The following is a 12,410-nucleotide window of genomic DNA, read 5'->3' on the forward strand; positions in this document are numbered from 1 at the left end:
TATTCAATATTTAACAGGAAAAAGCACAAATAACACCAGCAACTGTTTTTTTTTTAAAGTAGAACTGGTGGTGGTAACCAGGGCACACACCGTATCTATAGATGAAAGCTGCATTAGAAATAAATCACATTCTTACCCAGTCATACCACTTATAACAAGCACTTGGTGCTTGCTCAACAGTTTAAGAATGTTTTCTCTTTCTTCCCAAGCAGGGAGTAATTGTCTTTCTTGCAGAATTGACTGGAACTGTCTGGAGGCCTAATAAAATAAAAGATAAGACATCAGTTTGGTTACTTTCAATCACCTTTCACAAAGCTCTGAATGTGGAATCCCATAGTCAGACCTCCCCTTTCTGCTCTTTCTTCACCAATTTGTTTAGAGACAGAAAGTGCAGATTTGTTGGCGGTTGGATGCTGGTGACTTTAGTCAGAAGGCTGTTCCGAGAATCAGCCGGAATAAGCTGTGGGATCTGAGTGGCTTTCCTACATCTGAATGAACTGAAGGATCTTACAAGAGAAATAACCCCTCTTGCTTAGCACCTATCCAGCTCTTTCTGTAAGTCTCTATACTAGCACTGTTCAACAGAACTTTCCGTGCTGATGGAAATGTTCTGTTTGCGCGGTCCAACATAGCAACCTCTGGCTACATGTGATTGTTGAGCACTTGAACTGTGATCAGTGCTGTCGAGGACCTGAATTTTTTATTTTATTTAATTTTAATAAATTTAACTTTAAATAGCTACACGTGGCTAGGGGCTACCATACAAGACAGCATAGTTCTACACAGCATCAGATTTTTACCAAAATCACTAACAGTAACGGAACTCACTAAATGGTTCTTTTTCTTTTTTTACATCTTAAATATATACAATTTTTATCTGTCGAGAATAAATAAATAAAAATAAACTGGTATGGATTTATAGATTTCTTTTTTTTAAATTCCTGGGTTATAATCCAATACTGTACATCCAATACCTACGATATAATCCGATTTATTTTGTTGCTCTCATTATTTCATTTTGGCCATTGGGAGCTTTTCCAGGTTGATTCCTGAGTCCTTCTGACATGCCCTCATCTTTTTTGTTTTGTTTCTGAATACTCCCTCATTTAAAGGGTTCTTTTTGGCCAATCACCACATCTATGTAACTCAGTTTGACTTCTAATGGCCAATGCTATAAACATTGTACTGTAGGTTAAAACTGTGGATGTATTTTTGACTAATGTAAGAAATTTATACTAACACTTATATTAACATACACATTTTCTGCATGTAATTTTATCATCTCTAAACACACTGTTCAAACTGAATGTGTAATTTTTTATTTCCACCGTCTTATTATTTATGGTGTGATTTTCTAGTCAATTTGACATTCTATGGGTGTTGCGGTATATATGTACTAGTGTTATATATACTCTGTCAAAAATCAGAATCACAGAACTTTAGAATCGGAAGGGCCTTAGATAGCATCTAATCTAATCCCCAAACTGGTTAAGCAACGCGTCTTTATCCTCCATCCAACTCTGTCCTAATACATCACTTATGAGTTCTTTTAAAATCATCTTATTTTTACCCCTGAATGGGGTAAAACAACATGGACTTTGAAAACAGAGAGAATTAGCTTGAAACCCTGTGTTGCCACTTACCAGCTATGTGACCTTGGGCAAATTATTTATCCTGTGAGCCTTTGAAATGGGGTAAGAGTCTCTTCTCTTTCTCCTTTTCTATACTGTTGTTTCTAATGTAAATCACAGTACTACTTTTCCTTTCACTTATCAGATTTCTATCATAGTAACAAAGCCACATGATTCTCAGAATATCTGGTATATATGTGTTTCATTTTCATCAGCCATTGGATTTTCCAAAACTATCTAGAACATGCATCCAAGTTTGCTATGGCATGCAGAAACTTTGCCCAATCAGAGTAAAAGAGAGCTGAAAGTATACCATGGAGAGTAGCCAAAGCTCCCTAATTCCCAATCCCTTCATCCATACATTAGGGTGGCAATGCTAGCCATTCTCTCAGAATACCCTACCTGTTTTATTCGGAACTGCTTGCAGATTTTGACATTCTCAGCATGTACTGATTTTGCCTGCCAGTCATATCTTTTGGAAATCTTTTTCTTAAGGTTGACATAGCTTTCATTCTCCACCATAACTGGTGTAGGACCTTCATCCTCATCTGTCTCCTCCTCAGGCTCTGATTCCTTTTCAACTTGAAGGGGATAAAAGGAAACATTTTTGATATGGAGCCCTTTCTTTAGCAGGGAAAAGTCACTATCTAACAAAGTAACAACAACAAAAAAATCATAAAATGGAGAAAAAGTTAAAGCTTGAATAAAACAAGTTCATTCATTTCCACACTACTACTTCTACTGCTGAAGAACTTAAAACGCATCTCCAAATAAACTTTAATCAAGTGTAAGTGGCTCTGGTTAAATCAAATTAAAAACAAAGAAAAGGGCTTCCCTGGTGGCGCAGTGGTTGAGAGTCCGCCTGCCAATGCAGGGGACACAGGTTCGTGCCCTGGTCCAGGAAGATCCCACATGCCGCAGGGCGGCTGGGCCCGTGAGCCATGGCCGCTGAGCTTGCGCGTCCGGAGCCTGTGCTCCGCAACGGGAGAGGCCACTACAGTGAGAGGCCCGCGTACCACAAAAAACAAAACGAAACAAAAAAGAAAATCATGCCCTGCCTTGTTAATCCAGTAGACTCTGTACATTCAGAAATTAACTGAAAGTTTCAAATATTTGCAAGTGTACCTACAATTCCATGACACAAAATAACCCAAATGTCTATCATATGATGAATCAATAAATGAAATGTGGTATGTCCATATAATGGAATAGTATTCAGTAATAAAAAGGAATGAAGTACTGATACATGCTACAACATGGATGAACCTTGAAAACATTATGCTAAGTGAAAGAAGCCAATCACAAAAAGCCACATATTTACTATATGATTCCATTTCCATGAAATGTCCAGAATAGGCAAATCCATAGAGACAGAATATAGACTCATGGTTGTTAGGGGTTGGGGGAAGGGAGAAATGAGGAGTGACTTGCTAACAGGTACAGAGTTTCTTTCTGGGGTGATGAAAACGTTCCAGAGTTAGACAGTGGTCATGGTTGCACAACTCTGTTAATATACTAAAAACCACTGAATTGTACACTTCAAAAGAGTAAATTTTATGGTGTGTAAATTATATCTTAATAAAGCTGTTATCTTAAAAAACAAGTTCACGACACACAGTTTGTCATTTCTTGAGGAATACATCTGAGTGCTAGAACTCGCTGCAGGTTGGGAGCGAGTCAAGGGGCCAGTGAGGGAACCTAGCCAGCTGTCTGGCATCCGCATCTCGGTGCAGTTTCACTGTTCTCTACCTGTTGACATTTACCTAGGAACTCCTGGGAAATAATAAAACTTGCTGCTCTGAAAGAAAGGTGGCAAAAAATAAGAGCGATCCTATGGTAAACTTTGAAAGGGGGGTTACTTGTGATGTAAGACTCTGTATGGCACACTCAGATCTGGAGGAAGCCAGAGGCTCGTACAAACATTTCTCTATTTGAGGATTTAGGGACCCATAAAGAGAGACATCCCCTAATGACTTTTGGGGGTCTAGCATACTAAAAGCAGGAGGGTATGGATGGTGGTATAGAAAGAGAAGTATCTCTAAAAACTCATTTTAAAGTAATCCTATATACAATAACAGAAGTAATCACAGGAAACCAAATGGATTACACGAAACAGACTTTTCTGGAAGGATGCTTTAAGGTTCTTCCAGCCCTCGACTGCTAGAATAAACTTATACATCACTACAAACTTTCAATTCAGGGAGCCAGAACACAGTGACAGAATTAGGCCTTACAAGTAAAGTCAGGTCATAGCTCAGGGGAGATCCTACATCAGCCCTCAGAGCCTCTGATTGCTATAATCCATCATTCCAAATCCCGCCTCCACAACACCTCATCAATGACTTACATACCTTCTGGAATTTGATTTGAAAGAAACGAATTACTTGGAATCACTGGTTTACGACAGACAGGATTATTTATTCTGGTCCCAGAGGATACTGGCAGAAAGTTCACAGGAGGGACACTGTACTTGTGATGGGTATATGTTAGTAACTTGGTTATTTCTGATTCTTCCTCTAAAAGGGTTATCAAAGAATATACAACAGGTTCTGAAGTTTCTGCAAATGTCAAGGCCTTGCCATAAAGGAACTCAGAAATATGTAAACGACAAGCCAGAGGTAGATTCTCATTGGTGGAATAAAATGCCACAAGGGGAGCTTGGTAGGGGTATTTGTGGTCTTTAGAAAATCGAATTTCAAGTTCGTATAAAAAAGATGCATCTTCGTCAGCATTTAGATGGGAATCATCTACACTTCTTTCTGCTCTTCCAACAATTTGATTTGGGGACACTTCATGCTTGAATTTGCACTTTGATCCAAATTTGCAACTTCCTTTGAGGTAAAATTTACAGATTTCAAGTGACGTCTCCTGTATATTTTTGGTACTTTCCTTTTGCTTGGATTTGCAGAATTTACTTGTCAAATACCCCAGTTCTAATCCAATGGTCCAGACTCTGTTCTGAATTCTTTCTATAAATTTTTCTCCACAGATTGACTTGAGAGCAAAGGCCTCTTCCTGTCGCTGCTCCACACACTCATCCAAGCTTATACGCGCAACGGCCTCAGAGATCTTCATCCTCTCTCCAAATGTCTCTGAAAAACACTGGGTGAGCAGATGTTCCAGTGATGCCCCCAAGTCTCCATTGCAAATTCTCAGGGCTACCTGACAGTGCTCGGTGTTGAAACCATACCTGCCAAGTGAGAAGCATGACAAAAACGACTGAGTAATATCAAACCTCAAAAGAGAAATTCATTTCAATACATATATGGGAAGGCATAACTATACATAGGCAGGGTTTGTATCTTGAAAAAGTGTACCTGATAATACTAACTCCTCCTTCATCTCCCTATCCTAAAAGAGAGGATACTGGGCGTATCAGGTACCACTGGAACGCACACAACACGAAAGTATTTGAGGAGTGGTAGGTGCGTTTATAATACACTTTCAGTTTCCTTCAATTTTCCCATAAATGATGAAAGCAAACCTGGAAAGTTTTTGCACTGCAAACGCTGAGACTGTAAATTCCGGATGAGGCTCCACCAGGCCTGAACCAGCACATTCCAAAGGATCTGAGTCGGGAACAAGGGAAGCTTCTCGTCCAGCTGACCAGTACTGCTCATCATCATAATCAGACTCATCGTCTTCTTCCTCCCCAGAAACACCTCTTCTGGCAAAAGTAACATTTTCATATATTAACTTCTACTTACCTCAAAGAAAAATTTACTAAGAGTCTAAGAATTTAATTCAAGGAACCAAAGGACAGAGAATCCTGACCACTATTCAGTCACTGATTTAATTTTTTATTGACCTATTAATTTATATCTCGGCAAGTAACAGAATTTATTACCTGCCAGGTACTATGTTAAATGTTTTATATGTACTATCTCTTTGAAAATCTTCCCAATAACCCAGCCAGATTGGAATCTCTATTTTGTTTTTCAGATGATCAACTAAAATTTAAGAGAAGATTAGTAACTGCCAACGGTTATAAAGTAAAGAGCAACTAGAGATTTTAACCAAGGTAGTCTGACCCAGAGTCTGTGTTCTTAACTACAGAAGCCTTGGCTATCCTCTCTCTCTTCTCGTTTATAAAAACCATCGCTATTTTTTTTTGCTTTGCTGCATAACCACCTTTCCTAAATTTCAGACAGATATGCAATTTGAAGATAGGATGGAAATTGAGCCGTTCATGACTGACCGTTCATTAATTCTGGCAAATGGAAGGATTAACCTCTCCAACTGAAGTCACAAAGCAAAACAGCCAAAAGTCTAAAACAATCTTTCTCTTCGGCAGATGGTCATGAGAAGTGTAATCATAAGACTTCATCTGATCAACTCAATATTTGCTCCTAGAACAATGCTTCTACTTGTTCACTACAAGGTTTTATTTGAAAGGCTATCAATAAAGCAACTACTGAATCCATATTAGCACTGTCCTAGAAAAAGTAAAGACGAAAAGGCGATCTGTACCATTGCTCACAGATATTGCAAAACAAACTCACTCAGAAACTGTTGCTGAATAATTATTCTTGTATTTCTCTTGGCTCACTTTCAACTAGTTATACAGCCACTACAGGATCAGTACTGATACAGTATTCCAAAGACACACAGGACCCTCACACTGCCAATGCATCTTCCTCAATATAGTAATTGACTGAAATAAAATAATTTACTCAGATCCAGCATCTGCATCCTGTTCTTGCAGGTCTCGGAGAAGAGCTTTCACTTTCTCTTGATTCTCAGAAGTCATATGTAGAGTCTGAAGGGGCGCTTTGGCTTCAGGCTTCCATTTGGGGTGTGCGTCCCCTTTTCTCACGCTACTGTTACTAGGTCTGCAAAGGACACAAGAACAAAATTACACATTTATCCGTGAGCAGAACTTTTACACTCTCCTCAGGGTCCCCAAATATATATAACATGACTGGACTGTCAAATACCCTACAAAAGATGACAATGAATGTGAAGAGATTCTCTATTTTCTACAGTATTTACCAGATTTCATTATATTGAAACTGCTGGAGAAAAACCTGATTCGATGCTTCATCATTAAATCTGGCTTCACTAACTCAAGAGTCCTCTGGAGAAAGTAATGTTATGGTGACTCCTTCTGCACTAGTGGATGTTCAAAAGAAATGTGCTACATACAAAGAGTACATATTTCATTCTATTTGAGGTACTTGATCTGAAAACAACTGAGAGTCCTATCTTGTGAATATTAGGCACTATTTTTTTTTTTTTTTTTTTGCGGTACGCGGGCCTCTCACTGCTGTGGCCTCTCCCGTTGAGGAGCACAGGCTCCGGACGCGCAGGCTCAGCGGCCATGGCTCACGGGCCTAGCCGCTCCGCGGCATGTGGGATCCTCCCGGACTGGGGCATGAACCCATGTCCCCTGCATCGGCAGGCGGACTCTCAACCACTGCGCCACCAGGGAAGCCCTAGCCCTATTTTTGAAATATTTACCTAAATTATTATTTCCTGATTACAAAAATCATAATAATACATGTTCACTGTAGAAAAGTAGAGAACCAAGAAGAAAACAGAAGTCATCTTAAATCACATCATTCTTTTTCACATACATTTTTTATAAAATTGTACAGCACATATAATCTTTTATAATTTGCTTTATTTCCTTATCAAAATAAAACTGTCATTTCCCCCAAATTAAATATTTTCCTACAACTTAACTTTTAAATGGTTACACATACATATAGAATTTATTTCACCAATCTTTCATTTTGGGAATTTAGATTTTTTTTTAAGGATACTTTTTAATATTTAAAACAATAATCAGCTCTAAAGTTTAACTTTACTCACTAAATTTCTTTTTTTCACTTGGCATGTTTCATTATAAATTTTCACAAATCTAGGGAAATGGCAGAAACTTTCTCTGCATTGAAAATCCAACATATTATTGAGACTTTGAAAAGAACCACACACTTACACTCGCAAAACTGGGTACCAAAGGAGAAAATAGAATAGACTGGTTTTTAACCACTTAGTTGCAACCTCTGAAAAGAAACGTTAGCCCAAATTCATCATTACCCCTTTTGGTTTCAAAAAATTTTTAATCTACAGAAATTAACACCATTTACCAAGATTCACCAATTGTTAACAATTGCCATACTTAAATGCACACACACATTTATGCCCTTCTCTTATTTCTCTCTCTACACACACACAGATGCATATATATATATATGCTCCCTCATATATGTACATGCAGCTCTGCTGAACCATCTGAATGTAAGTTGCAGGCATCACATCCACTCTTAAATACTTCAGCATGTTATTTCCTAAGAACAGAGACATACTTTTATATAACCACAATACTTTTATATAACCACAATACTTATATAACCACATACTTTTATATAACCACAATACAATCACTCACAAGATATCTTATATTGATATCATCTAATATATAATCCATATTCAAAGTTCCTAACTGCTTCAATCATGTCTTCTACAGATTTTCTTAATGAGTATCTAGTTTAAAATGACATTTAGTTAGCTGTTTTTCAAACTCCTTTAATTTAGAATAGTTCCCCCACCTATTTCCTGGCAGTGACTTTTTTGAAGCACTTAGGCTAGCTGTCTTGTAGAATTCTCACTATTTGGACTTGTCTGATTGTTTCCTCATGATTAGAAAAAGAAAAAGAAAAAAAAAGGGGGGTGGGTGGGTGGGTAGGGGGAGAACTTCCATATGCTCCTATCTCATCTACCTCTTATTTGTAAACCCCTATACTTTGCCTTCCTTCCAGTTCCTAAGGATGAACCATCCTCGATCCTAAAGTCAGTCCCTCTGTATACTGTATACACAATCTCCTTAACCTCCTCAAGGAAATCATTCCAGCACTTATCCCCCCTTCTGCATCATCAGATCATCAGTTCTTCATTCTCCTTTGGATCATTTCCATCAGCTTACAGACATGCTATATAACATCTACCATCTTAAAAAAAAAATCTTCCCTTTGACTGCATATCCCTCTCAAGCTATTATCCTATCTCTCCTCCCTCCCCTGCCCTTTAGAGAAAAACTCCCTCAAAGGGTTATCTAAATCATTGTCTTTGTCACCACTTTCTTTCCTCTTCTCTCTGAAACACACTCCAATAGGGTTTTCTCCACACTAAGTATACTAAACCAAACAGCTCTCATCAAGGTTACCCATGCTATCCACATTGCCAAATCCAGGGGATAATTGTCAGAACACATTTTTCTTTTTTCTTTATATTGGCTGTGTCACGCAGCTTGTGGCATCTTAGTTCCCGACCAGGGATTGAACCTGGGGCCACAGCAGTGAAAGTCCTAATCACTGGACCACCAGGGAACTCCCGGAACACATTTTTCTTGACCTATTAGAAGCATTTTTTATACAACGTGCGTATTCCCTTTAAGTATCCTATCCAAGCTGATTGGATACTTCCCTTGAAAACACCTTCATTCCTTGACTTCCAGAAATAAGCTTAGTTTTCCTCCTACTTCACTGGCAACTCCTCAATCTACTTTGTCACATTTTCCTAATCTCTCTCAGTTCTAAAGCCTAGAGTGCCCCAGGGCTCAAAGTTCAGACCTCTTCTCTATATCCTATCTCATCCAGTCCCATAGCCTTAAAGCACATTTATTCCTAGAGGACTCATACATTTACTTCTCTAGCCTAGATCTTATTCTTGAACTCCAGACTTATATATTAAATTGCCTATGAAATTGCCACTTGGAGTGTACCTTCTAACTGGTCTTCCTGCTTCCAACCCATGTCCCCCTGTAGTCTCTTCTCCACAGAGCACACTGAGGCAGGGCCACTGAATATGGGTGCACAGACTACACACTATGCAAAGTGTCCTAAAGTAGGGAAGGAGGGGACAGCAAAAGCTAAAATCTAGTCTCTATGCTCTGCTTGCCAAGACATCCATCCTGGAGCTATAACTGCCCAAAGAAAGGGGCACCATTTTCTAATTCACATGAAGGGATATACTGAATAGCAGTAACTCTGGCTAGAGTGATTGATGTCACACACTTGCCTCAAACCCTTCAATGGCTTCCCATTTTACTCAAAGCAAAGCCAAAGTCCTTATAATGGCCTTTTTGGCCATGGCACGTGACTTGGCTCAGTCCAGTTCAAGATGCTGACAAACCTCACAGCTGGTGCTTGAAAGACAGAATTGTGGCGCTTGAAAGAAGCACTTCAGGTAGATAAGGTGTATTTGAACATGTGATGACTGATATATACAGAACAGATGTTTTTGCTTTCCTTGACCTTTCCTGGTGGTAGCAGGGGTGAACTTTTGAGGTGCCAAATACCTGTGAGAACGTATGTCTGCCCCATTGAGAATGTCTGTAGAATTCAATTCCATTATTTAAAATAGTTTTTCTACTGACCGGCCCCAGCCTGAAGCTTGACACAATAACTAGACTAGCTATTCTACAACTATCCTAAGACAACTTTCTCAACTGTGCTTTAATTTTCAAAGGTTATTTTAAAATCCCATTCTTTAAACTATTCCAAAGATTATATATTCCAAAGTATCCTTTTAAAAACTTGGTTTTATGTGCTTACGATTTTTTCTATAATAAATAATTTTAATGATTATATCGACCCCTTTGACAGAAAACAGATCAATGGATTCCTAAGGATCAGGGAGGAGTGTGTTGCAAAGGGCATGTGGGAGTTTTGAAGAGCTGTTTATGGCAATGATTGCATTTGTCAAATTTTAGGTTGAGTTTTACTGAACGTAAATTACACTTCAATGAACATGACTTTTAACAAAAACAAACAAAATCCTTATAATGGCCTATAACATCCTATACAGTATAGTCTCTCGAATCTAACTGCCTATTTGGTTGATCTGGTTGGAAAATAGATAATTCATCAACTAGACAGATGAAGTATAGCCAGATCTCATTTGGAGACCTTCAAACTACAATGCCTAAGAAATACTTAAAATAATTTTCATCACCTTCACCATTTCCAATATTTACTTTCCTAGTAATACTGATTACAATAACAATATTATACTCAATTCACAGTGTCATGTGGAAGTTAAAGTTAACTTCAGATTTCAAAGCACCACCCCCATCCCCGGCCTAACAAAAGGTGTTATTTGCCATCATGCCTTTAGAAAAGGTTACAAAGAAGGGGCTTTAAAACAAGAGGAAGATAACTTGGCCAGAATTACTTGACATTTTCCCCCTTTGTCTTAGTCATCTGTTAGATCAGGAATTGATACTGTTTTCACATTTGAATATTCAAAGAGTATAATGACCTGGATGAACGCCTTGATTCACTGAAGATACAAAAGTCATCGCCATCATCCCAAATTCTACTTGAGGCCTTTCTATTGCCACCAATGCCACCGCCACCGCTGCCACCCCCATGAGATTTACTAGCATGACTTCTGCCTCCTCTTCCTCCTCTGGAAGACCCCTTTCCACCTCCTTTCCCTGGCTTGCCTTTTCTTCTTACTGAAGAACTCATTTTCACCTGCAAGAGAAAAAAGTAATGCAGACATTATAAAAATCAGACAAGTATAATAATCCTTTGTTTGTCAAGTTATGGAAAGAGCCTATTTTAAAGAAAAAAAGGAAAACGCATACTTTAAAAGGGCCAGTTTAGGACAAGCATGGATAAACTGCTTCACAAAAGATTTACAAGCATATCCCCCTCAGGATTAATATTTAGTGAGCTTCTCTGACACAGATTTCTTAACCAGGATGTGCATCAGAAACACATGGAGAAGTTTCAAATCATACATAGGGTGTGTAGGGTCCAATGCTACATTCTGATCTGGTTAGGTCTTGCATAGGGTTTAAAAAACTCTAGTTGAGAAGAGATATTTTCATGTATTTAATACATAATTTGATAAGTAAAATGTATATTTACATATACACTTGCAGAAACACAGTCCTAGCTCAGAGACTTTGCCTGGGGGAAGTAAAACTGTAGAGTTTTGTATGCGATCAAAGTTAAGACGTTATCAGCTTAAAATAGAATGTTACAACTAAAAGATGTTTTATGTCAGTCTCATGGTAAAAAGCAAAAATACAAAACAAAACAAAACAAATTACGCAGCAAAAATCTATAGTAGATACATAAATGATAATGAGGAAGGAATCAAAGCATACCACTACAGAAAATCATCAAATCACAAAGGAAGACAGCAAGAGAGAAAGAAAGAAACAAAGGATCTATAAAACACCCAGGAAACAACAATCAAAATGGCAATAGTAAGCCCTTACCTATCAATAATTACTTCAAATGTAAATGGACTAAATTCTCCTATCAAAATACACAGAGCAGCCGAATAGATAAAAAAACAACACTCGGGACTTCCCTGGTGGCGCAGTGGTTAAGAATCCACCTGCCGATGCAGGGGACACAGGTTCGAGCCCTGGTCTGGGAAGATTCCATGTGCTGCGGAACAACTAAGCCCATGTGCCACAACTACTGAGTCTGTGCTCTAGAGCCCGCAAGCTACAACTACTGAGCCCGTATACTACAACTACTGAAGACCTTGTGTCTAGAGCCTGTGCTACGCGACAAGAGAAGCCACTGCTATGAGAAGCCAACACACCACAACGAAGAGTAGACCCCGCTCACCGCAACTTGAGAAAGCCTGCATGCAGCAACAAAGACCCAATGCAGCCAAAAATAAATATTAAAAAGTTAAAAAAAAAAAGACTCAACTACATGCTGCCTACAACAGAATCACTTCAGCTTTAAAGACACACATAGACTGAAACTGAAGGTATGTAAAAGACAGTAAATGCACATGGAAACC

General features: G+C 38.6%; 1 protein-coding gene across 6 annotated transcripts in view; it reads right to left on the reverse strand.

The window, feature by feature from the left end:
* DHX57 (DExH-box helicase 57) overlaps positions 1–12,410 on the reverse strand; it is a 57,067-nt gene that overhangs the window by 35,683 nt on the left and 8,974 nt on the right. For 2 of the 6 annotated variants that reach the window (XM_032652574.1, XM_032652575.1), the window contains exons 2-7: positions 10,896–11,113; positions 6,305–6,463; positions 5,116–5,295; positions 3,983–4,821; positions 2,034–2,212; positions 137–258 (exon numbers count right to left, since the gene is read on the reverse strand). In XM_032652574.1, the coding sequence (XP_032508465.1) occupies positions 137–258; positions 2,034–2,212; positions 3,983–4,821; positions 5,116–5,295; positions 6,305–6,463; positions 10,896–11,107 (1,691 nt within the window). In that variant the 5' untranslated portion in view covers positions 11,108–11,113. Of the gene's footprint in view, positions 1–136; positions 259–2,033; positions 2,213–3,982; positions 4,822–5,115; positions 5,299–6,304; positions 6,464–10,895; positions 11,114–12,410 lie in introns of those variants that run through there. The other 4 variants (XM_032652572.1, XM_032652573.1, XM_032652578.1 and 1 more) reach the window with 3 other exon arrangements.

The sequence above is a fragment of the Phocoena sinus genome, chromosome 13, assembly GCF_008692025.1.
Source record: "Phocoena sinus isolate mPhoSin1 chromosome 13, mPhoSin1.pri, whole genome shotgun sequence".
Classification (NCBI taxonomy): domain Eukaryota; kingdom Metazoa; phylum Chordata; class Mammalia; order Artiodactyla; family Phocoenidae; genus Phocoena; species Phocoena sinus.